This window comes from Aulostomus chinensis, chromosome 11 (assembly GCF_037954235.1).
Source record: "Aulostomus chinensis isolate RoL2024-O1b breed Wild chromosome 11, RoL_Achi_v1.0, whole genome shotgun sequence".
Classification (NCBI taxonomy): domain Eukaryota; kingdom Metazoa; phylum Chordata; class Actinopteri; order Syngnathiformes; family Aulostomidae; genus Aulostomus; species Aulostomus chinensis.
In genome coordinates, this window is record NC_141330.1 from 4258192 (window position 1) to 4283841 (window position 25650).

A 25650-nucleotide genomic window follows, 5' to 3' on the forward strand; every position below is an offset into this window, starting at 1 on the left:
GTACCATTAATCTTAAAGAAAGATCAAGTGTCCATCTCCGTGTCACGTTCAGTTAACTTTTACACAAACACTGACTGGGTCCCATGATTGTGCGCTGCCAATTCCAGCTCTCTTCATGCCCCGCCCACTGCACACTGGAGACTGCTGGTTGGTTTTGTGTCTGACCGGCAGATCCATTTATTTCACAACCTTACGGAATCTTCCACCCTCACATCGAAATGACGCTCAAAACTTCATCTTTTAGCCATCCATCCATTGTCTTCCACTTATTCCTGTTAAGGGTCACGGGGGGTGGAGCCTATCCCAGCAGCCTTCAGGCGAGAGGCAGGGTTCACCCTGGACGGGTCACCAGTTCATCGCAGGACCAACACATAGAGACAGACAACCATTGGCTCTCCCAGCCACGCCTACGGTCAATTTAGAGTCTGGATTAACCTGGTCCCTCTTGATGTCTTTGGACTGTGGGAGGAAGCTGGAGTACCAGAGAGAACCCAGCAGGAACAGGGAGAACATGGAGACTCCACACAGAAAGATCCCGTGCTCCAGCCGGGACTCGAACCCGGAACTGTGAGGCGACAGCGCTGACCGCTGCACCACCGTGCCGCCCCATCTTTTAGCCATATTCATTCAATTCCTCCACCCAGCTAATTCATTTACTCATGAAAAGTGGTTGGCAGATTTAATTTTACCCTCATTCGGGGTTATTAAACAGAGGGCGATTCCTGATTCATGGAGCTAGCGGCACCTCACTTCTGTAGAGGCCACACCCACTTCCCCTCCCGTTATTATGAAGAGTAACTGCTGAACATCAGCATGTTGGCCTTGTCACTGTGAGCGTTTTCAGATGCCATGTGAAAAATTACTCATGAGTATGGAACTGTATTCCACACAACATTTGACATCACGCATGTTCTCGTTTGACTCGTATTTGTCGTTAATCCCAGTCTGGATGCATGTTGTGATGCTGGGATGTTGTCAGGGTGTCTCTGGGGGGGGGGGGGGGGGGGAATAGAAATCTAATCTGAACAGCTCTAATTTGTCAAAGCAAGGGGGGATTTCATAACGTAATGATATTGATAATATTGGTGCTGAAAATAAATTCAGTCATTACAGCCTGCGATCTGATCTACCCTCGCTGTCAACCACAGCAACAGTCAGACAGTCAAACCACCCCCCCCCCCTCTCTCTCTCTCTCTCACTGACTGCATTACCATTAAATGAAAAACAACAGTTGCTCCCTGTTATCGCGGTGATTCCTTTTCAACATATTGGTATGGGGAATATGATGTGGAGGGACCCAGAGAGCGTTCACTGATATTAAACAATATGGCTAGAAACAATGTGACTGTTTTCCAATTTAATTTCATAGTGAATAACCTGCAGTTTGATTTTTATTCTCATCCCTCACCCAGGCTTGATTTAGAGATGTGGGCGCACCAATAGAAAATGGCGCCATTAACATTCTCTGACAGTTAATGTTTCAATCTTGCTCCGTGGCAGAAATCGCTATATTGACTACATAAAATGCCAGATGACAATAAGACAGAGGAAAAAGAAAGGTGTGTGTGTGTGTGTGTGTGGGGGGGGGGGGTCGGATGTGGCCCAGGCCTGGGTTGTGACTGCCAATCTAATCAACATCTGCTGAAAGGGAACCCAGAGCAACACTCGGAGAGAAAATACAAAAATGACTTAATAAAAACAAGCGTACATCAAGATAACGGCTCTCTGAATAACTTTGAAAGTTTGGTGTCAGGTTTTGGGGTTGTTGTTGTTTTTTTTGTCGTGCCTGTTCTTCCTCATTTCACGTGCTGTTCTTCCGGATCCTGCATTTACATGTTCAGTATTTTGCTGAACCCTCAAGTCCAAAACTAACGAGTGCAAATGCAATCAAGTGTAGATTTGCAACCAGCAATTATCGTTTAGTCCCAACAGTCGCTCTCACAATTCACCATTCGTCACCTTAATTTTTAGAATAATAAATCGTTTCGTAGATGCCATCATGAAGTTGTTTAGTCTTAACCTCAAAAACATTTGGTTTGCTATCACATTTAACAAAGAGAGGCAAATGACAAAGAAGGGAGTTTTTGGTATTTGTGCTAAAATAAAGAAACAGTTTAGCTGCTGCTTTTTGTTGATTGACAAGTGAATCAATCAACTAATCGTTTCAGCTGCAATCAAGTCAGACTCACCAAATGCAAAGCAGGAGCAGCAGTAACTGAATTACATTTTCTTGCAGTCATTAATTCATTTATTTATTTTTTTATTTACTGCTCATTTTCCCAACAGCAGATCCAGGATGCTGCCGACCAGGGGGTGATGTTTGTGGGTTTTGTCCAAGAACCATATGGGGCACCGTGCACCAGGATCAGAGAACCAGACACTCCCTCCCTCTCCCTGCACTCCAGTCCCAGCTCTGTGCTTGGTTCCCTGGGCAGCTGCAGCCCCTTGAACCCCTCAAGCCCCAGGAGCCACGCAGCTCCTGGAGCTGAAGAAGCTTCATCAGACAAAGAGAGGTGTGAAGAAGCCTCATGTGAAGCAGGCGAGGAAGCACTGGGCGAGGAGAAGAATGCAAGTGAGAACACTGGGAATCATTCAGGGAGCAGGATGGAGGGGGATCAGGACCAAGTCTCGCCAGCAGCGTCTCCAATATCAGAGGAGCTGACGGAGGAGGACTCGCCATGTCACAATAACAACAAAGACAGTGGCACAGAGAAAAAGGAGAGACCCAGATATGGCCTGCGGAGAGGCAACGGTGAGTGGTCTCCATGGTTACCATCATAAACCAAAACCAAATCATGTGTTAACCAAAAAAAGAGGCTACAAAGCGGTCCTGACAGTAGCTGGATCTGTTCACATCCTTAACATTGGGGTGGAGGCAGAACATGTCAGAGGGCATTGGGGTACACTAATTGGCGCAACAAGGGTATTATAATTAAAGGTCAGAATTTCAAACTTTAAAAATATACATGGTTCCAAAGGACACAAGACTGGCTAAACAAATCCAGCTAACGTTACAAACACAGGAAGTCCTAACGAGGGAATGAACATTAGAATAATTAAAGGTCAAAACTTAAAACTGTGGAAGGACAGAACCGCTGCACCGCCTCTGGATGAAACTCAGGCTGGTGGGAAAGATTCCTGCGTCCCTTTTGGGTGAGACGGAGGTGAATTTTGTCCCAACGTTCACGTTTAATGGCGTTGATCAAAGTGGAGTCGATTTCTGGAACACTTGAAGGTCGCCACTGGTTGTCAAGGCCATCTAAGCTAAAGTGATGCTGCGTGTGGCAAATATCCACAAAGACTCAAACCGACTCCCTCTAATCTTCAGCCACTGTCCTCGTAACTGTGCAACTTTCATTTGAAGCCATACCTTTTGGCTGTTGAATGAAGAACAGCGTGGCGCCGTAGATCCCTCTTGAAACACTTGGCAACCGCAGAGGTGTCGTTTCTCGCTGTTGCCTCAATGTTACACAACAATGTGCTGCCTTGGGATATAATCCTCTCCAACGGTTACACAAAGGGAATCGTCTTATAGCCGTGGCGCTTTAACATTCAGAGCCGAAAAAAAGCCCAGAAATAACAATTTAGTGAAGTCTTTTGGGTTTTTTTTGTTTTTTTGGGGGGGGGGGGGTGCACTTTTCACTTCTTGCTCTCTGTCTACTCAGAAGATGAGCCATGCAAGTACATCTCTAAAATAACCCTCTTTAAAGTAGGAATGTGGCCGACAATTTTAGTTTTGGCTTTATTTGAGCACTTTGGATTAACAGATGGAGACACCCACTACTGCCCCCCCGCTCCTCCTCTCATTGAACCTATTTTTGATATGTGTCATTGCAATGTGCAAACTGTGCATTGGACACACATCCCAGAGGGAGTGTTAGCATTTGCGTTGCTGTGTCTATACACTGTCTACTGTGTGCACTGCGGTTAGCTTCAAAGCGCCTACTACTAGGTGTTGCATAATGAATGTAGTCTTTTGTGTGCACGTGTGATTTTGTTTGCGCGTGTGTTTGTATATATGTGGATGCTGTAACACACACTTGGCTTCGCAGCAGACTGCAGCACATTTGTCCATCTGGGCCTCCCTACAGTGCATTTTGCAGTGAGATAATCCCCCAATTCCGCGTCCTCTACCTCCCTCAGCTTCACAGTTCTCTCTCTACCCCCACCTTCATCCCCATTGAGCTCTGCAACAACGCCAGCAGCGCCGGTGTAGCAGCCAGCCGGGGTGTTCAGGGAGTCTGCCAAGCTCCCGTGTCCCTCTCTACTAATGCCCAGTCTGCCGAGGAGGCCCAAGAATCTCGGCTTTTGCTGGCTTGTCCATGCTAATCCTCAGATCTCGAGGTGAAAGCCTTGCAAGAGTTGGCAGTGAGGCCGGCGAAAGGCTGTGGCTTCCGCTATCCTGAAGACTGAAGCTGTGGATAGAGTCTGAGCCCGATTCTTGGGCGAAGAGCAAATGTAAAGTGGAGCATGGTAGTGCCAGCTGCACGAGCATATCTGCATAAGACAGCAATGTTTCTTAACAGTGACTTTCACAAAACATACAACATTTTGAATTTCAGCTTTGCGGAAAGCTAAACCACGTTCTCTATCAGTCAGTAGACTGTTGTCTTTCAACTAAAAATAGAGCATTGTGTTTACATTCCTCCACACTGTGTTCCTGCCGTCTTGACCTTTGACCACCCAAATGTTTTCATGTCATTCTTGGGTCCCAGTGGACACAAACTTAAGAAAGAAATGAAAAGAATGGGACGGATACTTACACACACAAGGGGACAGTGAGCTTGACCTTTGGGCTTCGACCACCAAAATCTTTTCAGTTCATCCTCGTGTGTGTGTGTGTGTGCGTGCGTGTGCGTGCGTGTGTGTGTGTGTGTGTGTGTGTAATGATACAAACTAGACTGCACTTGTTTTATTTTTTGATACGTGAGCACTAAACAAACAACATAAATAATGAAATAAAGAGCTTTATGGGAGTTTTAATCCTGAGACATATCAGGATGAATGAACATCGTCGTCAGTGTTGCATCTTGGTGTGTTCAGCTGCTGGATTTATCCCTGAGATCAGTGTTATCTCAGCTCTGACGGGATCAGTGTCCGGCTTCTCAGATTATAGGAACGGACATGATGACATGCCGTGTTGGAAAGCCTCATGGCCGATCGCTACCGCTGGCTTTGTCATTTGGACAGCTGGGCTCCCATCAGATAAGCCTTCAAAGTAACATGCTTTCAACATTCTAACAACACTCGTGCTCATTTTCTTGTTAACTGGCCTGCCATTGATTACAAGAGTCAGGTTAGCCGCTGATAGGCTAAGCTGTCGTCTGATGATATAATGAATTAATGTGATTATGTTCAAAGGACAAACGCACGCTCTTCTATGTGCTTGTGTGTCCCAGAGAAGAAAATATACATATATTTGACTGCCCCATATCATAAAAACTATCCTCCAGTCTTTTTAATTGTTTGTTCAAATAATATAGTAGATTTTCTATTGATCAAGACCAGTTACATGGCAACGGTGTTATAAGTGTGTGTTATACTGCCGTATTAGTCACACTGTGTCTTTGGGAACACAGTCAGAAAATCTCTACTCCAGAAAGACAAATTACTTGTTTTTATTATATCTTTGCTTTTGTCATTTATGGGCCCCCGGTGGACGGCGCATGGCGGGACCTTGGCGAGACATTTGTCATTTTTTTATGTTCAGTTACTAATAGAGGCTGTTAAAGATTTAAAAAATGGCTTAACCTTGTGTTCCTCCAAATAATAAAGCAGCTGCTGCTCTGCAGTTTGCATTAGTTGTCTCTCGGGAACTCTAAGATGTTTCTGGGGTATCTCAAGCATGTTATAGTCCTACTGAAGATGTAAAAGTTTGGTTTGAGCTGGCAGGTGAAATTACAGAGGGGATAATATAGAGATATATAGAAACTGCTACCAGAGCTCGCTAGTGGCTGTTGTTTTTTGTCAAACTGTTATAAATGGCTCGTCTGTGCCATTAGCATTTTTGTTGTTACTTCCCTAATTACACTGTGATTACAGAAAATAAGAGCTGTGACCCAAATCTCTACCACATTTCTAAATCAGTTTGAATAGAGGATGTTATTTTTAAAAGCTCGCTAAACTACAGAAAGGAGTCATTTACATTTACTCATTTGGCAAATGCTTTTATCCAAAGCTACTTATGGTAAAAGCGGGGAAAAACATTCAAGCTGTTGTACAGTACGAGTTCAGTCAGTACTACATCTGTCTAATGAGATGCAGTGCAAGGAAGTCAGGAAGAGACGTGCACATTTAGCGTGAGTTATGCATGTTAGGAGGGAGGGGGGTTGCTCTCAGAAGGGAGGAGATTCTTGAAGAAAGAGAGGAACATCCCCACTCCGAGAGCATTTAGCTCACTCTACTAACCAAATGTGAACAGTCTGGATAAAGATTGCCATCTAATAGAGGAAAAAAGGAGGAACTGCACAGTATAAGTGAGTCTAGGTAGACGGGGGCAGAGGCAAAAGTTGGTCCTCAATTTTAAGGAGTCAATTAGAGGTCAACAAGCAGGGGATTCATAGAATAAACTGTAAATAGTACATGGACTCACTTTTATCCTGCGCTTCTCTACTCTAACGGCACTCAGAGCTCTTTGTAGCGTTGCCTCATTCTCACACACACACACACACACACACTCTGATGGAGGCTGGAGGTGATGGTGGAGGCTGCCATGCAAGGTGCCAACCTGCCCATCAGGAGCAATTAATTAGGGGTCAAGTATCTTGCTCAAGGACACTTCCACACGGATCGAACCAGCACCCCTTCGAGCCATGCCTCCCGACCCCAGCTGTATTATTGATACATTGGCGTAGGCCTACACACATGAACTATCAATCAGCTTACTGGTCTATATCAATACCTTCCTACTGAGGGGGGTGCTGGTTTGGTTCCCATGGTTGGCTGCAGCTTGGTTGGGCATCGGTACAGATACAATCGGCCACTTGAGTGGTTGGGAAACTGGATGAGGGTCTGTGTCAGGGTCACCGCACTAGCACCTCCCCTGACAGGTTTGGATGCCTGTTCTGAGGATGGAGGGATGGGCAGGGGGGGGGGGATAGCTGGTCAAGCTCCTCACCACCGTGTGAAAAGAAGTAGCCGATGTTGCAGAGGAAGCATGTGATGCTCGCCAGAGGACGATTGACCAGGACAGCTTGACGATGTACAATTTAGGAGAAAAATTGGTGTGTGTGTGTGTGTGGGGGGGGGGGGGGGGTATGCTAAGAAAAAAGAATCCCAACATCATTATCCTGAGCACGACTCTGTTGAACCAGGGATGTGGATCTGACGCGTCAGCACGTAATTTAAACAGATGTCATGGCAACCACCGTGTGATTCAAGGTGAAGGGTTTTTGGTCTTTTGGTTTAAACGATAATATGTTGTTTGGCAAGATGTTGTTTACAAAGCGATTGCGTCGTCTTGGGTTTTGCCATATTGTACTTGTAGCGTGGCTAACATAGGGAGGATGAGCAGGGTGTCTGTGAGTCTTGGGCTGGGATCCGACTTCTCTCACGAGTGACAAATGACACGATTTAGGGAGTTTGGTGTCCAGCTGTCACATCCGTCAGACGAGCCTGACAAGAAGTGGTTATGAATGATTCATTCTTCCTGGGTGTCTGCCGGACGGATGGACTGTCAGAGGAACAAAAAAGGCGACTGAGCCATGACTCCCTCACCACCACCCCGCCCCAAGTGTGTGTGTGTGTGTTGGTGGGTGGACGGGTGGGTGGCACATTCTGCTCATCCATCTGGTTCACTCGGGGAATGACAGTCTCATATTTGCATTCGAAAGAAAAGGGGAAAATATTACCTGACTCTTTAGAATTGCTCTCTGCAGCATTCAGATCCACTCACATCTCACGTTCCTTTCAAAGTTAAGCCGAGCAAATATTTCACTCTCACACCGCAACAAATAAAACTCCTTCCACCTTGATTTGGTGTGATATGAGTGAAGCGCAGTGCCATACGTACTGGTGGGGATGGTGGTGGTGGTGGGGGTGTCCCCCGGTGGGGGTGTCTCCCCCCCCCCCCCCCCGAGTCACGCTGCATTATGTATATTTTGTCCTGATGTAAACAACAGCAAGCCAGAGAGCTTTTAATGCATTATTCAAGCTTATACTACGAATTAACGTGGTTACAATGAAATGCCCCCTTTTAAGTTCTGCATTAGCGCAGTTACATGGCTGCTGGAAAACATTAAAAGGCATCTGAGGATGACTTGTAGCATGAAGAGCTTTAAATTGCTTTTGATTCACCTCACGTTTGTTGTTGGAAAAGAACCAACTGAGGCAGCAACGCCGGGAAAGGTTTTTTGTCTTGTTTTTTTTTTTTTTTTATAGCACATTTCAGCTCCGAGCAACACAAATCTCATCTTAAATTACTGCCTCGTTCATTATCATATATCATATCACACTAATTGTAGCTTAATGAAATTCTCACAAACGTCTTGTCCTCTGTAAAATGAATACAAAGCTTTGATTTACTAACAGATTACAGGCATTAACACAGTGTGCTGCCCTACAACTGGGAAGGTACTACAGATGGGGGATCCCAGCACCAAGGTATTACTACAGTACTTTGCTCACAGTCATGACGAGAGCACAATCCAGCTAATCTGTCATAAGTGATGTACTGCAAAAGAATTCACATTCTGTGATTTTACAAACACACACATCAAATTAAGCCATGTTGAGAGTGTTTACATTGTTTTCCTGGAGTCTTACCTTGGAGACGACTTGCCTAAAGGACAAAATTCTCACCTTCCAAATGTTTTTAAGGTGTTGTCTCGCCTCACAGCAAGAAGGTTCCAGGTTCGAGTCAGGGTCTTTCCTTGTGGAGTTTGCATGTTCTCCCTGTGCCTGTGTGGGTTCTCTCTGGGTACTCCGGCTGGTTGTCTGTCTATATGTGCTGGCACTGTGATGGACTGGCGACCCGTCCAGGGTGAACCCCACCTCTCTCCCAAAGGCAGCTGGGAGAGACTCCAGCCTAAGTGGTAGAAAATGGATGGATGGAGAGTCGTTGTCTTCATCTAGCAGCTGGTAATTGTCCCCCAGAGGCCAAAGCACCTTCTTGATGTCATCCATTTTTATTTTAAACTTTTATTAACTTTTTTTCACGGACTTCCATGCTTTTACTTTCTTGTCACAGGACAAAGAAATTAGTTGGAAACACAAATTGTTAATTGCTGTTGACAAATGTTGACCAAGAACGGAGCGGCCAACATTCCCTGGCTAAGAAGCTTGACGGCCCACACACTGGCTGAGCTTCTCTGGTTGCTTATCACGGTAAAGATGTTCTTGCAATTGTTTATTACCGTGTCGGTCACGGGAAATAAAAGCGGTGTAACTTAGTTAACGCTACAGGTAATCCGACACTTTAAGAAAACAACTGATTTTAAACCAGAAATCTTGCATCTTTCAGCCAATATTTTGGCTGGCCAGTTCTTGTAACTCCTGGCAGCTGAAAAGAGGGAAGAATTCCCAACAGATGGAGCCGAATGACTGTTCGGATTGTGGCCAGGGAACAATAGTAGCTCAATACTCATGCAATAAAAGGTGGGACTTCCACTGAGGCTGCATCTGTGTGTCACAACCCTCGCTGAGTTAAATCAATGACAGGCTTTTCTTTACTATCACGGCTCAACAGGAGTGGAACTGCTCGCTTTGTACAACCACCCGCCTGTCCGAGAGGGTCAGGTGAAGTACTACACCGTCAAGGTGCCACTGAGGGTTCAGAACTGTGACGAGGGAGTCAAAGGAGTGGAGGCCAACTGGCTGGATCACATGACTCTTCACTTCAACAACGGAGCCTCACTGGTCGAAGGATACTTCCACCTGGGCAACGTAAACGGTAAGGCAGCATGATGGTTTCTCAGGGAAAATATATGGAGCAAGATGTGCCAAAGAATAGAAGACACTACTGTACGGTTTTAGGTTTCTTATTAAATAAACCTGAAATGTATAAAAAAATAAACGTACAATCGAGTAACCGTGAAGTTTTATTCTCTTATTTATTGTATTTGCCTTTGGTTTTGGCTTCTGACAGAATTGTTCTCCCTCAGTTTCTCTAAAGGTTCAGACCATTACAGTTATTTCAGATTCCAAAAGGTTCCCAAATTGTTTCTCTTCTTTCACAGTATCATCAGTGTAATTGTCAACATCAAGCAGATGCAAAATACATGTCAACCTTTCTAAAATAGCAATAACTGAAGCAGGTAACGATGCACTTTGCCCCGTGTGTTATTAATTATGCATTAGCTGGCATTCATGTTCCACCTGAAAGCAATCAGAACATAATTGAATACTTCCTTCCATCTGTGTTAGTAAGTGGTTCGATCCTGCAAGATATCTTTACTGCAAACACAGTGGATAACTCCAGAATCTGTGACTGTCCAATGGTTGTGATATTTTTGCTCTTGAAATATATATGTGTGTATATGTGTATATGTGTGTATATATATATATATATATATATATATATATATATATATATATATATATATATATATAAAATATATCAGTTCGGACCAGGAAAGCACAAGCAGATAACCCAAGGAATAGAAGCCTAGTTGATATGAGAGCGTAGGGAGGAGGGCAGCGTTTTACAGCCCAGCTTTTATGGACAGAAGTCAAGACTGAAGTGAACCTGTAAGCTCTGGAGCCTTTGTTGTATATTTTATATGCCAAGATCAAATTGAGGAAATTGTGATTTCCAAGATAACTCAGTGTTAAGGGCAGAGTTCTTCTTCTACTTTTTCAGTTTGAAACTGGAGCTGGAATGTGAATGCCTTTCCTCTGAAGCACCCCAAAAATATACTTCAAAAATGTATGCCAGAAAAATTACAAGAATCTTTCTCTGTGTTTTTGTTTTCTTCCTGTCAAACCAAATATGCCATGAACACGTACCAACTACTTTTATCCAGTAAAACCTTCTAAAAATGTTAGTTGAAGCAACAGATTGTAGATCAAATATTCAACAATGTCGCCAACACTTTTTCAGAACGTTGCATTTAGAACATTTTTGTCTCGGTAAACATTTAACTTCAGAGGAACATTGTAAATTTATATCCCTAAAACATTCTTTTAATGCTAGATTGAAGCATGTTCTCTGACATCATGTAGAACTTGTTTATGGTTTAGAACTTGTGGTTTATGTCAACAGATGTTGCTGGAACATTCCCTGCTAGCCAGGTTATCTGTGAGCTAAGATACATTAGCTTGCTTCTGTAGATTGCAAAAATAGTAGACTAGGGTGTCCGTCAAACTCCCCAAAATACCACAGTTGAGTCCACCGGCTTGAGACTAACATACAGCTCCGAATCACTGTTGTAATCTGAATTAAATCCCACGCCCCCTCCCCCAACTTCGTGTCCCACCCGTCAGTCTGTTTCATTTGGAAATACGTCACGATACGGAGGTCACTCTCAACCTGCCGTTTCAGCAGGACTGTGAGTTCTCACCCATTAAAATAAAAAGAGTTTTCTTTCATTGCAGTTCTTTGGACTCGATTTGGTTGCTCAGTGAGAATTCAGCCGGTGAAAGTTAACAGTTCGAATCCCTAATCAGCGAGACAGAAGAGACGCTGCGTTGGCCTTTTACCAGTGACCCCCGGTGTCATGACGCGATCTGATGTGTTCGAGATGCCTCAGTAGCCTTGGAGTAGAGGGAGTTGTTTGGGATCTAAACTATTTCCTGTTTGGGTTCTCCTCTACCATCAGACTCAGGCAGTTCAGTTGTGCTTCACTCTGACGCTGGCAAAATAAGCCGCTCGAGTAAATAAGAGTCATAATTCATTAATCTGGGAAAGTGAACGCCTCAGCAACTCTGAAACACAGATAATTAACCTGATAACAAATTAGAGCCTCCTTGCATATTTTATGTCCTCAGAATGGAGTAATGAAGTGTATTATTATGATTCAATTTTTTTCCTCAGCTTATTAGGGTCCTCTAACATATTTTGAATTTTTCATGCGTTGTTAAGATATGCGTCTCTTGAACAGTGAAATTACCGAGTAGGATACAGAGCAGCTGCAGAAGGAAGCTCTGTCTGCCTTCATTGCTCACAGCGTGAGATCAACCACTTTAGAAAACAGACAACTTTACTGAGGTGAATGTTGTACTTTGTGAATTTTAGTCTTTTGAGAGCAGCTGGCAGTGTGACATCAAAGCAACATCTCGTTTGTTGTTAGCAGCTAATTACATCAAACGCCAGTGCAGCTCAGGGCGTCAGAATCAGTATCCATCCCTGCCGTCTCCATATTTAGTTTCTTTGAGACGCCTCTCTGAATTCGTGATGAGATGCTCGACACGATGCAGGAGACCATCTCCACCTCAAGAACATCAAGAGCATGTCTGACAGCCAAACAACACACTAAAGGCCTGACGGAGAGGGATGGGTGCAGTTTGGTGGGGAGATCATAGTGACAGTGACAGCCTTGTTTTGAGACGCAGAGCGAGTGGCGCGCATCAACCCGTCACGTACTGACAGTTAACATTTGCAGTCTAATGAATGAGACTGTGCTTTTGTCTATTCTTGTGTGTGTGTGTGTGTGTGGGGGGGGGGTTTACCTTCGTTATCATCATCGTTGAGAAAGTTTTACCAAAACTGTCTCTTGTGACCACGTTCATCAAATTGAAATATCACAACCGTCTGATGGATTTCTCTGAGAAGATGTGAGCTACAGTGGGCTGAACGGATTTGAGTTGACTTTTTGCAGCTCTGAGGAATGTTTCTCCAGCCACTAGATGTCGTGTGATTCAGAATAGATATTCACGTTCCCCTCAGGTTGAGTAAACTCTTTCGCTCATTTCTGTTCCATTTCCTACACGCTTTAAAGCAGCATTATTCAGCGTTCTTCCCTAACAACTGACATCATTGAACAGTGCGCTAAGTGGAATTGTGTCTTTGTGATTCCTTTGATATGTTCCTGCTCACTGTAACTCAAGCTGACTGGCCATTAGCAGGCTGAAAGGGATGCTTTCAGGTACAATAAGAGAGGGCAGAATTCTCAGCCCTCTCCCTGCTTCACCGAGTGCTTGTTTATGGCAGAATACACAGATAATAATTTCCTGCTGCATTAGAGAGATTTTGCATGGCCAGTGGGAAACTTGGGTGGGCCCGCAGGAGAGGTGGCCTCACTCTCTCCAGAGATGGGAAGTGTGGATAATTTATCACAACTGGAACACCTTGTAACACCTGACCTTTTATTATTGTGCTCTGTGTGTACTTGGACCTTGAGCAGAGCATGCAAGGACAGCTGAGCAAATGAAATATTAGCAATGACCAGCTCACGCACTGCACAGCATTAAAATGTCCATGTCAACAACTGAAATCAGCACCTTAAAAGGTTGAGTTCTGCATACCTGCCACCTGTTTGTGTGTTTTTGCTCATTTGTGAACGTGAGCGGACGAGTCTGAGCATCATACCCACGACGCCGCGTTTTAACCTTCAACTACAGAGCCTCTAAATGGTGCTGCCCAGACAGCCTGAAGGAGAGGAAATCTCGCTAATCCCAGTTTGAACTGGAGACTTTCACTTTAAAATCCTGCCTGAGTTTAAAGCGGACTAATCCTTTGTAATCTGATACAGACTGTACGTTTTAATTCGCCATCTTTGAAACCACAACGGCTTTCCCATCAAGTCATCGAACGTTCCATGCAGCGAGGGTCTATTCCTTGTCGGCAGTCCGAGCTACGCCACCGTAGTCTTTGCCGAGGTCAACAACCACGACCAGTAAAGCGTACGTTAACAATTATTCGTGATTATAAGATTTTTTTATTCAAAGCCCATAATTCTTGGATTGATTGATTGAAGCTAATTATCCATGCATCTCATGCCTACATTTCTAATAATAACATAATTTCTAATCAACTTGAAAGCCCTCAGAAATGCATACGTTAATCATGGAGAGTGACGGGGTAATGGACGATGACTGGCCATCATTTCATGAGAAATTGGAAATACTGGTATATCAGCCCAGTGATACTTCACTATAAAACCTTCGTGTAAAGTGCTTTGTTGTCCGGAATGATTTGTTTCATTTGTCTGATTTCATCCCACTGACCACGGCGCTTTCCTCTTGCTTACGCTCTAAAACAGAAGTACTCGTGTGTACCTGAAAGGGTACAAATACTCGCTGCTGTAGGGGGGAAGGTGTGTGCTTTTGAAAGACATTTTGTACCTTTTCTGTAAATCAAAAGCTGTACTTCTTCTCTTTGACAGACAGTACTCTGGTAGTACTTTTTGAGGGAACATTCTTCAAGAGCGTAACTCTACAGAATGTTCTTATCTCATACCTCCATTGCTTGAGTATATTATTTACATTTATATGAGTTGGATCATCATTAAACCTCAGTTGTATTCTTATATTACAGTAATGTTATTATTCAAACATGTTTGATCTTTTTTTTTTTTTCCTCCGAAAATTGTAAAATATAATAGTGTTAATTTAATAATGTCTTTTAAAAAAAAAAGTAACCTGTAAATATAAGACTGTGCGTTGATCTACGGCGATTCTCTATGTGGGGTTTGTTCTAGCAGGCAGGGAGCCCTGAAGGGACCGTTCAAAGGAACACCCTGTGTACATTTGTAGATTGTCAGTGCTTTGACACTCACTGAATTAACACCTGCAATTCATTTGTAAATTGCGGCACGTTCATTTTACTTTTAAGTTGGAATCCATGCAAACGCGGAAGCACAGGTTATCTTGTGCCAACAAATGATTCCAAATGTGAAATTGTAATAAATAATAACATGGGAACTAATTTTATCTTTAGGCCACTTTTTTTTTTTCCTTTAAATGTGTAGAAGTAATTAACCCAGATATATTAATGAACTGCTTGATTATTCAAGGTGTGGCTGTACACACAGTAGTATTGGAAGCATTCAGTGTTCATAAAATGCGGCCTCTGTGTTATTTCCTCTCGGGGTTCCGTAAGCTCGTGCATTATTCTCATATTCCTGCAGCCAATGAGCAACTCTGACCTTTTCCTAAATACTCGTCTACCTCTCTGTTGTCGCTGAGACGTGGCTGCTCACCGCCGTCCAAAGAGATGCACAAACAAAAAACAATACAGCGTGTCCCCATGGTCCTTCCAAAGATGGGTTACCATGGTGAAGGGGGATGAAAAAGCATTAGGGGTGTGTTCTTAATACACATGTGTTTGTGTGTGTGTGTGTGTGTGAGATGGTTGGCTCAGTCCTGCAAGTCCTGTCTTGTGTGGCAGCAGCGTTTGTGAGTGAGTGGAAACCTCAGCTGAGACACAGGTCGAATATTAGAGCGATATTGAATTTACAGATCCGAAGCGGCACGCAGGCCCCGGTGTCATAAGACACGCATTAAAGATTCATACGCAGTGTGGCATTGCCTGCAAACTGGAGCGCACAGACCGACATCCACACACGCTCCCAAATATTCCATGTACACACAGACACACAATATGGTCACACTTCCTCTCCCTGTAGTAGAAATTGTTTGCTGAAGAACTGACAGCTACGGCGTTGAAGGAGTTTGCCTTTGTTACTTGTATAGCTTAAGCTATCTCCGGAGCTACAATGAGGATTTGTAGCCTGGTTGTGACACACTGAGCTATTCATATGCATGTGACAGTCAGCCCTCGTTGGTTTCTAAATTTGGGCAAAGACAACGGAGGGAGGGAGAATCAGAGAGAAAGTGGAATATGAAATTCAGATAAGGTGGAAGGGTTTTATTTTTTATTATTTTTTTCCCGGTGAAAACGGATTCTGGCAAGAGAAAGGATGTGAAAAAACAGAGGTGGAATTAGAACTGCAGTGTTTGCGCACGTGTGTCTGTTTGTGCACGGATCTAAAGGATGCACGGATGTGTTTTGTGTGTTTATGGTTTGGTGTGTATAGGTTTCGACAGCACAGCATGTGCCCGTTCCTCCTCTGAGCTGCTGGCTGCTACTGCCGGGTTCACTTAGCACTGGCAGTTGTTAGGAGCTGTTGTGGCGTTTTTGGGGGGTGAGCAGGTGAGCAAAAGGCAGCTGCTGTCAGGTCACCAAAGTGAAACCTCTCATTTTGACTGCTTGCATTGTCAACCCTGACTGAAAAAGAAAGATCGATACCTGGAAAGACTGCGCATTAGCAAAGCTGAAAACGAGCATCCCCTGTGACACAAGTGGAAATTTCTTAGTGAACCGTAGATAAAACAAAGTTGAGAGACACATTTGTTTAGTTTTAATTTATGTCATTGATTGTATTCTTTGAAAATATGATTAGCAGGATAATCCCTTTGTTATACAAAGGATTTGATAGCATTAGTGATTTTTTTTTTTGTGTCTAGCAAAGGAAATGACTGTTCAAACAGAAATTCTATTTTTTTTTTTTGTAAACTATAGTTTGAATCATTCCCAGGGTTCCGATGGGAAACAGCAGAGCACGTTGCCAGGCTCACGTTTGCATTCCAGCAAAGCCGTGCTTCCCGCGTCACCATTTCTTCATATTTCTGATGATTGTTACTCATATGGTGTTAGTATTCGCTGAAAGCTCCCACAGTTGTCACTTGAAATGTTCAGAATACAGATATCAAAGGACGCGGTCGTATTGGATGCGGTCCATCGCTCTGTGTCTCCTCAGATGAATCCTCGTGTCTCACTTGCTTCCCAACTCCACCAGTTGCTTTTCTGTGTGACGAAGCTTTGTCAAGTCATTTGGGTTTAGAACAGACATTTCCAAAATGCCCTCAGCACCGTGCTGACATCACATCCTACTTTGGATGAAGTGCGGTCACAAAGTAACGTATTTGTTTGTCGTTGCAGTGACTCAGCAGGTGTGGGGAGAATTCACCTGCGCACGAGTCCGAGTCTGTCCATCTGTTTGGTTATTCTCCTCTTGGAGCTGTCACCCTTGTGTCGTCTGTATTCACACCAATGCAAATGGACCCAACATTTGTCAACATCCCGTAGTGTCCAATCACCATGCTGTCCACCCCCAGTTCCTTCACTGCCAGGGAAATTCTGCCCGGTAACCCACAGGTAGCCTCCTGCCAGCTGCCAAACTTTGGCTCTGTAGGGAAGAGCCGCATCCAATCCTCACACATTCCTCTCCACTGTCTCTCCTCGCCGTCCCTCTCTGGACGTCCACTCGGCCTGTTTGAAATATAGATAAGCTGTCAGCGGCCTGTCTCCAGCTCTCTGGGGCAGCACCTGGCATGCATGTTTAAATCATGTCAGCAGACATGACTTGGGGCAGGGTCACTTTCTGGATTGCAGTGGTCAGCTGGACTACAACACATTTACAGTGATCTGCCAAGCAGCATGCCTTCTTTTGAATGTTAAATAGATGGATGGATTAAAATACAACATAACTTTAAAGTAGCAATCCACATTATTTTGATGATGTACTTTTTTGATGGCTAAAGCAGCAAAGACTGTTCATAATCCACTGAAAATGTATTCTTTGAGTCGGTTCCCCGCGGGCGTGAAAGGTGCCTTTGAAAAGTTCACCGAGGACAGCAGGTTCAGTCAGCTTGAAATGAAAGCAGATGCATTGGATTTCCAATGGTGACCTGGAGTCTCTGCTGGAAAATATAAATCTAAAAGTCTCCATAAAAACTTCTTTAAAACTGCTTGCAGCATTATACACAATTATAACTCGCAGGAGCAAAGGAACACGACAGCTTGTCAAAATTAAAAACCAAAAATAATGCTGCTTTGGCGTTACCTGACAGAGGCTCTCCGGGGCTTCTGGGCATTAGAGGACACAAAATGAATCTTCCCTGATTCACGCCCCAGGGACGTGTCAGACAATGGCGTGACACGTCTGATGAGACACGACTTAACTTCCACGCTGCATTAGATTAAAGCAACTTTTGTGTGTGTGTGTGTGTTTTTTTCTAAAATAGTTGGTACCACTTCGTCAGGGCTTCTTGGACTATCTTTCCTGCCGTACTAAGCCGCTTCTTTTTCCATTAAATTCTGCTTAGCTGCTGATCTTGTCTGATTAAGACATATAAGCAATATGTATGTGTATATCCATTAAAATGAACACAAACTTATCAGAGTAACAGTGTTATCTTAGCAAGATAGTTCCATTGTTGTGAAGACTTGTGCTCACTGTGTTACCACACAAGGGTTATTTAACTTTAATGAAAAAACAAAAACAAAAAACAATGAACAGTAACTGATGTTCACCATGATGGATTACACTTGAAGTATGTTTTTTAAATTAATTTTCATACTTAAAACTGAAACTACTGCTTCCTGAAAGTACAAAATGTACCATGTAAATATGAACCTTAAATCACTTTTAAATGGTTGAAGCCGGATCGACTTTGCAAGGGGATGAAGTACAAATATTTGTGTTGTTTCCAAGTTCAAAATGTTAGAAATCGTTGTGCAGAAGGTTTGTGAATATTTCCATGACTATGAGGACCAGGATGTATGCAGCCAAAGAGCTCACCTCCACTCAAACACCCCAAAAAAGCAAAGACTACTAACTTCAATGGTTTCAGTCCCTGGAGTGGGCTGGTCCAGCAGTGGCATGGAGTAATCTGAAGGTCACTGGTTTGATTCCCCCGGCTCCTCAGACCCCTGAGGAAAGTGGCTCCTGATGGTTGGTACCCTGCATGGCTGCCTCCACCATCAGAGTATGAATGTGTGTGAATGGGAGTGTGAATGAGGCAATAAAGCGCTTTGAGTACCATTAAGCTAGAGAAGGTGCTATATAACGGCGGCCCATTTGTGTCAGCACTACACCCACATCTGATTTCCGCTGATTTCAGCTGCCTCGTGTCAGCGGGTGTCACAGGCTGTCACTTGCTGTCACCCTGCCTCTACAGCTCTCTAAGTCCCCCTCCGTTTGCGTCCGTCTGTCCCTCCCAACGCTGTCACTTTATTTGCATGCCTCACCCTACAACCTTGAGTGTGAGTCACAGGGGATGGAGAACAATTTTACTGAGGGCGCATGGTGGTTTTTGCAAGTGTAAACAACTTAGTCTCAGTCAGCCTGCCGGCTTCTCCGCTCGGCTCTCAGTCAGTAGATAATGTTTATTCGTGCACGCAACTGGTGCATTCCCCTGGCAGACTCAACGCCCCCAGCCCCAACTCCTTCCTCTCCACTTCCCTCCTCCAGTCTCTCCACTGCTGAGCATCTGCTTGTATTATCACCAGAGACAGGCGGTCCCTGTAGAGTCGCCAGACACAAGCCCTGTGTCTATCTCACCTGAGTTATCCCTGTCGTGCTGGCGGAGAACCGAGGGTGGGCCTCGGAGCTTGACATCCTCTAAAAAGGTTTCTTTACGATTATACGCCAAGCGGGGAGGGCTGATGAATGGAGGTGGAAGAGTGTTTGCTGGGAGGTGATGGAGGAAGCTAAAGGATAGAGCAGGCGAAAGGGCGGGATGGGGTGAACAACGGCAATGTCTGTATTTGAGGGGGCCGGCAGATGTCTGAGAGATGTCTTCAATTGAGCGTGTACGAGTCCTAAATGGCTTTTCAGGGCGGGGGAAATAAAAGAGCCTGTCATCCTTCCACTCTATCTCTCCCTCCATCTCGCTCACTCCCTCCATTCTTTCGTCCCCTCTCTTCCTCTCGCCACAGGCTCTTATGCTGCCTATCAGCCCCCCCCCCCCATTATTAGGGTCCAGTAATGAAATGTGGAGTGTCTTGTATGGGTGCCTGGGCCCCGGCAAAACTGTATTAGTGTGTAAATGGTGTGGCAGTAATGAGAAAGCACTCAGGCCAGCCAGGAAGACTGGACCGTGGTGTGTGTATTGTGTTCATGTATGTGTGTGTATGTGTGTGTGTGGGGGGGGGCACCTGGATGTAATGGGCATGTGCATCAAATGAATAACAAGAGACATTTAGGAAGGGGGGGGGGGGCAGCTCATCGGGCTGTGCGTCGGGGTTCCAGGCTGCGATTGTTAGCTCCCTAAAGGAGGGAGTCTTAGAGAATTGTGCAGCACATCAGTGTCTTTACGAGACATTCAAGTCTTTTTTAGGTGAATTATGCAGGCTTAGCGAGTGGATTTATGCTTTAATGCCTAACGAACTGACTATTAAATGAGAGGTGAGATTTTCCTCAAATCTGTCCATCTTTTTTAATACGGTCGCTGTCAGTCCTGATCTTTGGGACTCGGAGAACTGCTTTAAATCCTCTCAGCTCCGACATGCACCGTGCCACCCGGCTGTAATTAGCTTCTGTTTAGCTCTCTTGCATGAAAACCTCTGAGTTCTGAAAACCACTGATGTAGCGCATAATGTCTCCTCTTCTTTTCAAACATCCCAGAAGTGGAATACCTGCTCCTTTCTTTTCCACTGTCTCCCTGCATAATGTATAAGTGCACATTGCTCATACATTTCATGTTGCTGAGTGATATCATTCCATTTCCTCTGGCCTGGAGGGCCTGAAGCAGCAGGAGAGATAAGACGGACACGCTCCATCTTGTAAATACTATTTTCATGGCTTCATGGATTTCTTCTTCTCTGCAGATTTGCTGCCTAAGTCGGTGGAAAGTGTCTTCATCTTCCAGGAGGCAAGCGAAGGAGAGCCAAACGTGCCCAACCCGACGTACGACGCCATCGTGGTGGAGCAGTGGACCATTATCGATGTGAGTGGAGAGACGCTTCTCTTTGTCGTTCGTGAAAAGGCAGCGTTTTGTGCTTTGATCAGATAAACAGTTGCATCATTTCCCAACACAGTCATGTGACTTGTTTGCTGGCTCATGTCGTATTAATTATCTTACTTCATAATTCTGTAGTCCAATTTGAGCTTTTCCAAAGCAGTTTTTACTCATTTGAACTCGGCTACTGTCGAGTACTCCGTGTATCCACTACTTTGCTGTATTACTGGCGTGCCGGTTGTTAAAGGGGCGCTGGGTTATGACATCACAAAACCTGTCTTTAGTCCCGTATTTTTTGTTCGACCTTGGGGTTCTCCACCTGGTGAACACAGATGTGCGTTGAAGCTGTTCCAACATCTAATAAGACAAATATTTTCTCTTACATCGGCAAAATACCAGAATTACGGTGTTCAGTGATATGTTTCATCGATATTGACTACACCTGTTTCGAGTGCGGATCCTCTAAAATAGTGGTTGTAGTATTAAAATCATGTGACCATCAGTCCCCCCCGTCACCCCCCCCACACACACACACACAAAACTACATTTAGAGGACATGTGTCGTGGTCGCTTGTCTTATCAGGAGCAAACAAGCCCTTATCTGCCCTGATTAGCGTCTCTACTCAGCAAGTTCCAAGTTGGAAATAGATTTCTGTCTGGGGTTTAAAGGTTTGAGGCCATTTCGTGTGTGTGTCTGTATGTGCATGTGTTTGACTCGGTTACACATGCGTGCGGATGTGTTATTTGTGTGTCTGTATTTTTGCTGATGCTATCTCGGTAATTGAATTTGGACCCTTTTTTGGCCGGTGGCTTCTCAACTGTGAAGGGAGACTTTTGTCCCTCTCTGATTGTCCCGTCCAGTGCTGATGGCCTCACGTGCCAATAAAAAGACTTCAGCAGCGGAGACTCCCCTCTTCTGAGACGAATGGTAATGCTGTCACACTTTAATGGATTTTAAGGCCTCCTCAGAAATGTCAACAGTGAACGAAACGACACCCAGTGTTCCAGGAGATCGAATCAACCCTTCCACTGGGACTTGATCCAAAACGGTTTCACCTGAGTGAGCACCGCCACTCTCTCACAACATCCCCATTCATCGTGATAGCTGCCGAAAATTGATATGCAAAGTATCTGCACAGCTCTGAATTGTTCCAGGGCCAAGATCATTACAATGAAAAATAAGGCAGAATATTGATCGCCTGCATTTCTTTTTTGTTTGCCTCTTCTTTATATACGCAATTTTCTTTTCTCTCAAGTGCTTTATAGCTTTAATTATCCAAAACTCTGACAGGATGTTGGATGTATGAAACGCAGAGGAGAAAAAAAAACAAGCTGTTCCACTGAAGGCATCATTTAGAGAGTCGTCAAGTGTCTTCGCAAGGACAGAGTTGGTTCATCAGCGAAGGGCGAAAAAAAACCTCCATTGTTTTATTTTTAAAAACGTAACAGCTTACTAGATAATTTGCATGTGAATAGCTCCAAGCTTCTAATGGAATCCAATCTACAGATGTTTGCACAGCAGCTGAGTGGTAGTGAGCTGAGCTACAAGACAGAGTGGCACTGAGTACATACAAATGCTGCTTGTAGTACTGATACGTACTGTAGTTCACCTTCAGATGAGAGGTTTTCTAGCAGCTCAGAATATTTTCTTTGAGGCCGCTACATCATTTTTAGCTCTGGGTGACATGAAAAGTGAAGCCATCCCCTCAAGTCACTTGTGCACGCTTCCTCGTGGCCAGCAGGGGGCGACTCCATTGATTGCCAAAAACCATTTCCTGTAACTCAGGAGCCTCTGATAGAATGACGCTACCTGTCACTTGATTTATTACCTCAGTAAACAACCGCTGCAACAGCAATGTAAACAAATCAGATTGTAGCCGAAGCCCATATTCCATCTGTTGTCCTCAGTGGACGGATCAATAGACATTATAATAAATACACTTGAAGGGATAAAAAATGTACATAAATTCCACAACTCATCTGCACAACATCAAGTCTGGCTTTCCCTGCGTTTACACAGTCAACAACAATCCACGCATCCTTCGTACTTCCCATGTTGCTATCGTGGTGAGTTTTGAGTGATTTAAGTCGAATTATGCAAAACGAGTTTGGAGCTTTGAGCTTAGTTTGTAGCACTGGAAGCTGGAGCTGTCCTGTCAACCCGTTTTACGGCAGTTTGTGTCACAAATGCAGCGAAAGCTCCAGGAGAACGCTGACGGTGTTTACATGTCTGGGGCGAAGATCTGAGTTCTCCACATGCCTCAACTGGATTATCGCTCCTTAAACTGGTCAGGAGCATCAGAAAATGCTGTTTACAAGCTGATGTCTCTTGATCAGGTTCATATCGGGACATCTAGTCCAGGTCTTGTCCCTAAGTTTGTGGTGTAGTTTGGATTGTCCCAATCATGTGATGAACTATGTTGGTCATTAACATGTTACATTGTAAGTAATGGGGTTGTACAGGCCCCCTGCAGCTAACATGGAAAACTGCGGCTATTTAGTCAATAAATGTAATTGGTTTTCTGTAATATGCAATGAATAATTTATGACATACTTGTGTAATTTACTGTACCCAATGCTGATCAGGGCCTATCCATCTTGAAGCAAGCACACAGCAAGTTCTGCAGTTAATACTCTAAATGTTTTTAAAATGTAGTGACATGAAACATTTGGGTACTGCGGACAAATTTGTAGGGACGGCATGGCTGGCAGGTAGGGTGGCCGCCTAGTAACCAAAGTGTGGCTGGCGTGATCCTCACTTCCTCCAGTGACCATGTCGAAGTTTCCAGACGGACGGATGGAAGGACAAATATGTGATACATTGAAAATGGCTGAGGAAAACAAACAAACAAAACTGAAGAACAGAACAAACACACTGCAGAAATAAGTGCTGGAAATGGCCTGAAGGAAAATGCACAATAATAATAATATTTAAAATGACAGGCAGGGAAATGTACTAAAGCACAGGATGCATCACACATTATTTTCAGCATTAAAATCCACTCAGTGCTAGAGTTTATAGAGGCTTCTTCTTAACTGCAAAACAGAGCTTTTGGACAGACGTCCACACACTTGGAAGGTGCCGCGGTTGCCTGGTTTTTTTGTTTTGTTTCCTGGGGCAAAATGAGAACAATATGGATGTTGAAGAGCTGCTCAGAATGAACTCCTCATCAAGGGTCTCTGCTGTCAAACTCCAATTAGGACCAGCCTGTAATCTCTCGCGTCCTGTGGGACAATCACTACGGGAGCTTTGTCGGAGCTTACGTCCCGAAAGTCTTCTGTGCTATCAGTGAGCTTCACGAGCTGCTGGAACAAAACTAAACATGCTCTGCTTCAGACCTCAGCCTCGGTGGCTCCTCATGTGTTTGGTTGCTGTGAACCAGTGCCGGAGTTTATTTATCAGGAGGTTCATTAGTACAGATTTCTGTTTTGCAGCAATGCCAGAACCAGATGGGGTAAATATGCTTTCCTGTTTTTGTAATGTTGAGCCCAAGTATGATGCATGAATGATACTCTCAGATGCATGAAAGCTCCTGGAATGTCACAGAAGACAATTTAAATCATGCAAAGTCTTTACGTGGCTCCTTTAAGAGGAACGCTGGCATTCAGTTGCGTTGCTTGACCACCGTTCAGCAACTGATCACCTTCTGCGGGTCAATCACCCAAATCCCAAAAGAGTAGAACCCAGCGATGTAGATAATCTCTGTGTTTCTGTGTGTGTGTGTGTGTGTGTGTGTGTGTCACACCACCCCAATGCAGCGGAGGTAAAGAGACCTCGTACGCTACAAGCCAAAGGTCACGCTCCGTCTCAGGTTAACAGACGCATGCTAACGTCTGATATGACATCAGCACATAAAAGCAAACTGTTCCCTCGTTGCCACACTCCACTGTGGGTATGTGAACATTTCTGCCTTTTTATTACTTTTTAGTTATGTGAAATAAATAAAGCAGTAACATTTGAATGGGTGCTTGTTATTATGATTGAATAGAGCAGAGGAGATGCTGCTGCTGCTGATGATGCTGCTGCTGCTGCAATGGTAAAAACAGCTACCTCAAGAAATGTATTATTTCCGTGCAGTGGTTATCAGTGCATTTGTGTGATAGAGATATTCAAACATTATACATAACATATAAAAATGGTATGAACAGGAAACAAGACAGATTGGAACCAGCTCCCTGGATGTTACAAGAAAAAAAACTGTGTTTGGAGGTATTTTTAGCACCTAGAGCCCAAAATATATTCGTGGTTTCATGAGTTTGGTGTGTTTTTTTTAATTAATGTAAGCTAAAAGAGCATTTGTCTCTCTCTGACTTTACAGGAGAGAGATGGAGAGTATCATAAGGAAGAAGCAGCTGTTCATATTGCTTTCCAGATTTTCATTTTGGGAGCACCCTAAGATGATGGTTCCCTCCACGGTGGTGCAGCCGCAAATGCAGAACTTGAAGCCTGGCAAGATTTTTCCCACCTAACCTTGTAACAGGGTGGCCTTGCAAAACCAACTGGCTGCCAAGGAAACGGTGATTCAGATCCGTGTCAAATTTGAGCAGGCACTTCTTCGGCCATCGGTGCACGGCTCATATAAATCTCGTGAAAATCAGCCAGGTAGTTTTCTGTGTAATCCTGCTTGAGGTCAGACAGACAAACAAACAAATCAAACCGTAAAATTGCAGGAGGACTTCAGAGAAAAGTGTTTGAAAGACACAATAAAGGTTCGCATCAGCAGAGTTCAAACTGAAGGAATGGCATCCAAATTCAAAACAAGTGAGAGGAGCTTAAGAGCACTGACATTGTTGTCACTCATTCCCAGAATTCACGAACATCTCCAGCTTTAAAGAGCAGCACTTCACAGTCTCCAGAAACTAAATTATGTCTAAAACAGGATTAGAGCCCCACATCAGAGCATCAGTTTGGCAGAGACGGATCTTTGAAGAAACACTAGCGGATCTCACACACTCACGTGATCATATTGTGTGTGTGTGTGTGTGTGTGTGTGTGTGTGTGTGTGTGAGTGAGTGTGAGTGTGTGAG

The 25650-nt window shown here is 44.2% G+C and overlaps 1 protein-coding gene across 3 annotated transcripts in view; it reads left to right on the plus strand.

The window, feature by feature from the left end:
• The window catches only part of rftn1b (raftlin, lipid raft linker 1b), a 122062-nt gene that overhangs the window by 76803 nt on the left and 19609 nt on the right, over window positions 1-25650 (plus strand). For 2 of the 3 annotated variants that reach the window (XM_086217800.1, XM_086217799.1), the window contains 3 exons: window positions 2287-2752; window positions 9686-9889; window positions 20492-20610. In XM_086217800.1, coding sequence (XP_086073926.1) covers window positions 2287-2752; window positions 9686-9889; window positions 20492-20610 — 789 coding nt within the window. The remainder of the gene's footprint in view (window positions 1-2286; window positions 2753-9685; window positions 9890-20491; window positions 20611-25650) is intronic. The other variant, XM_086217801.1, reaches the window with a different exon arrangement.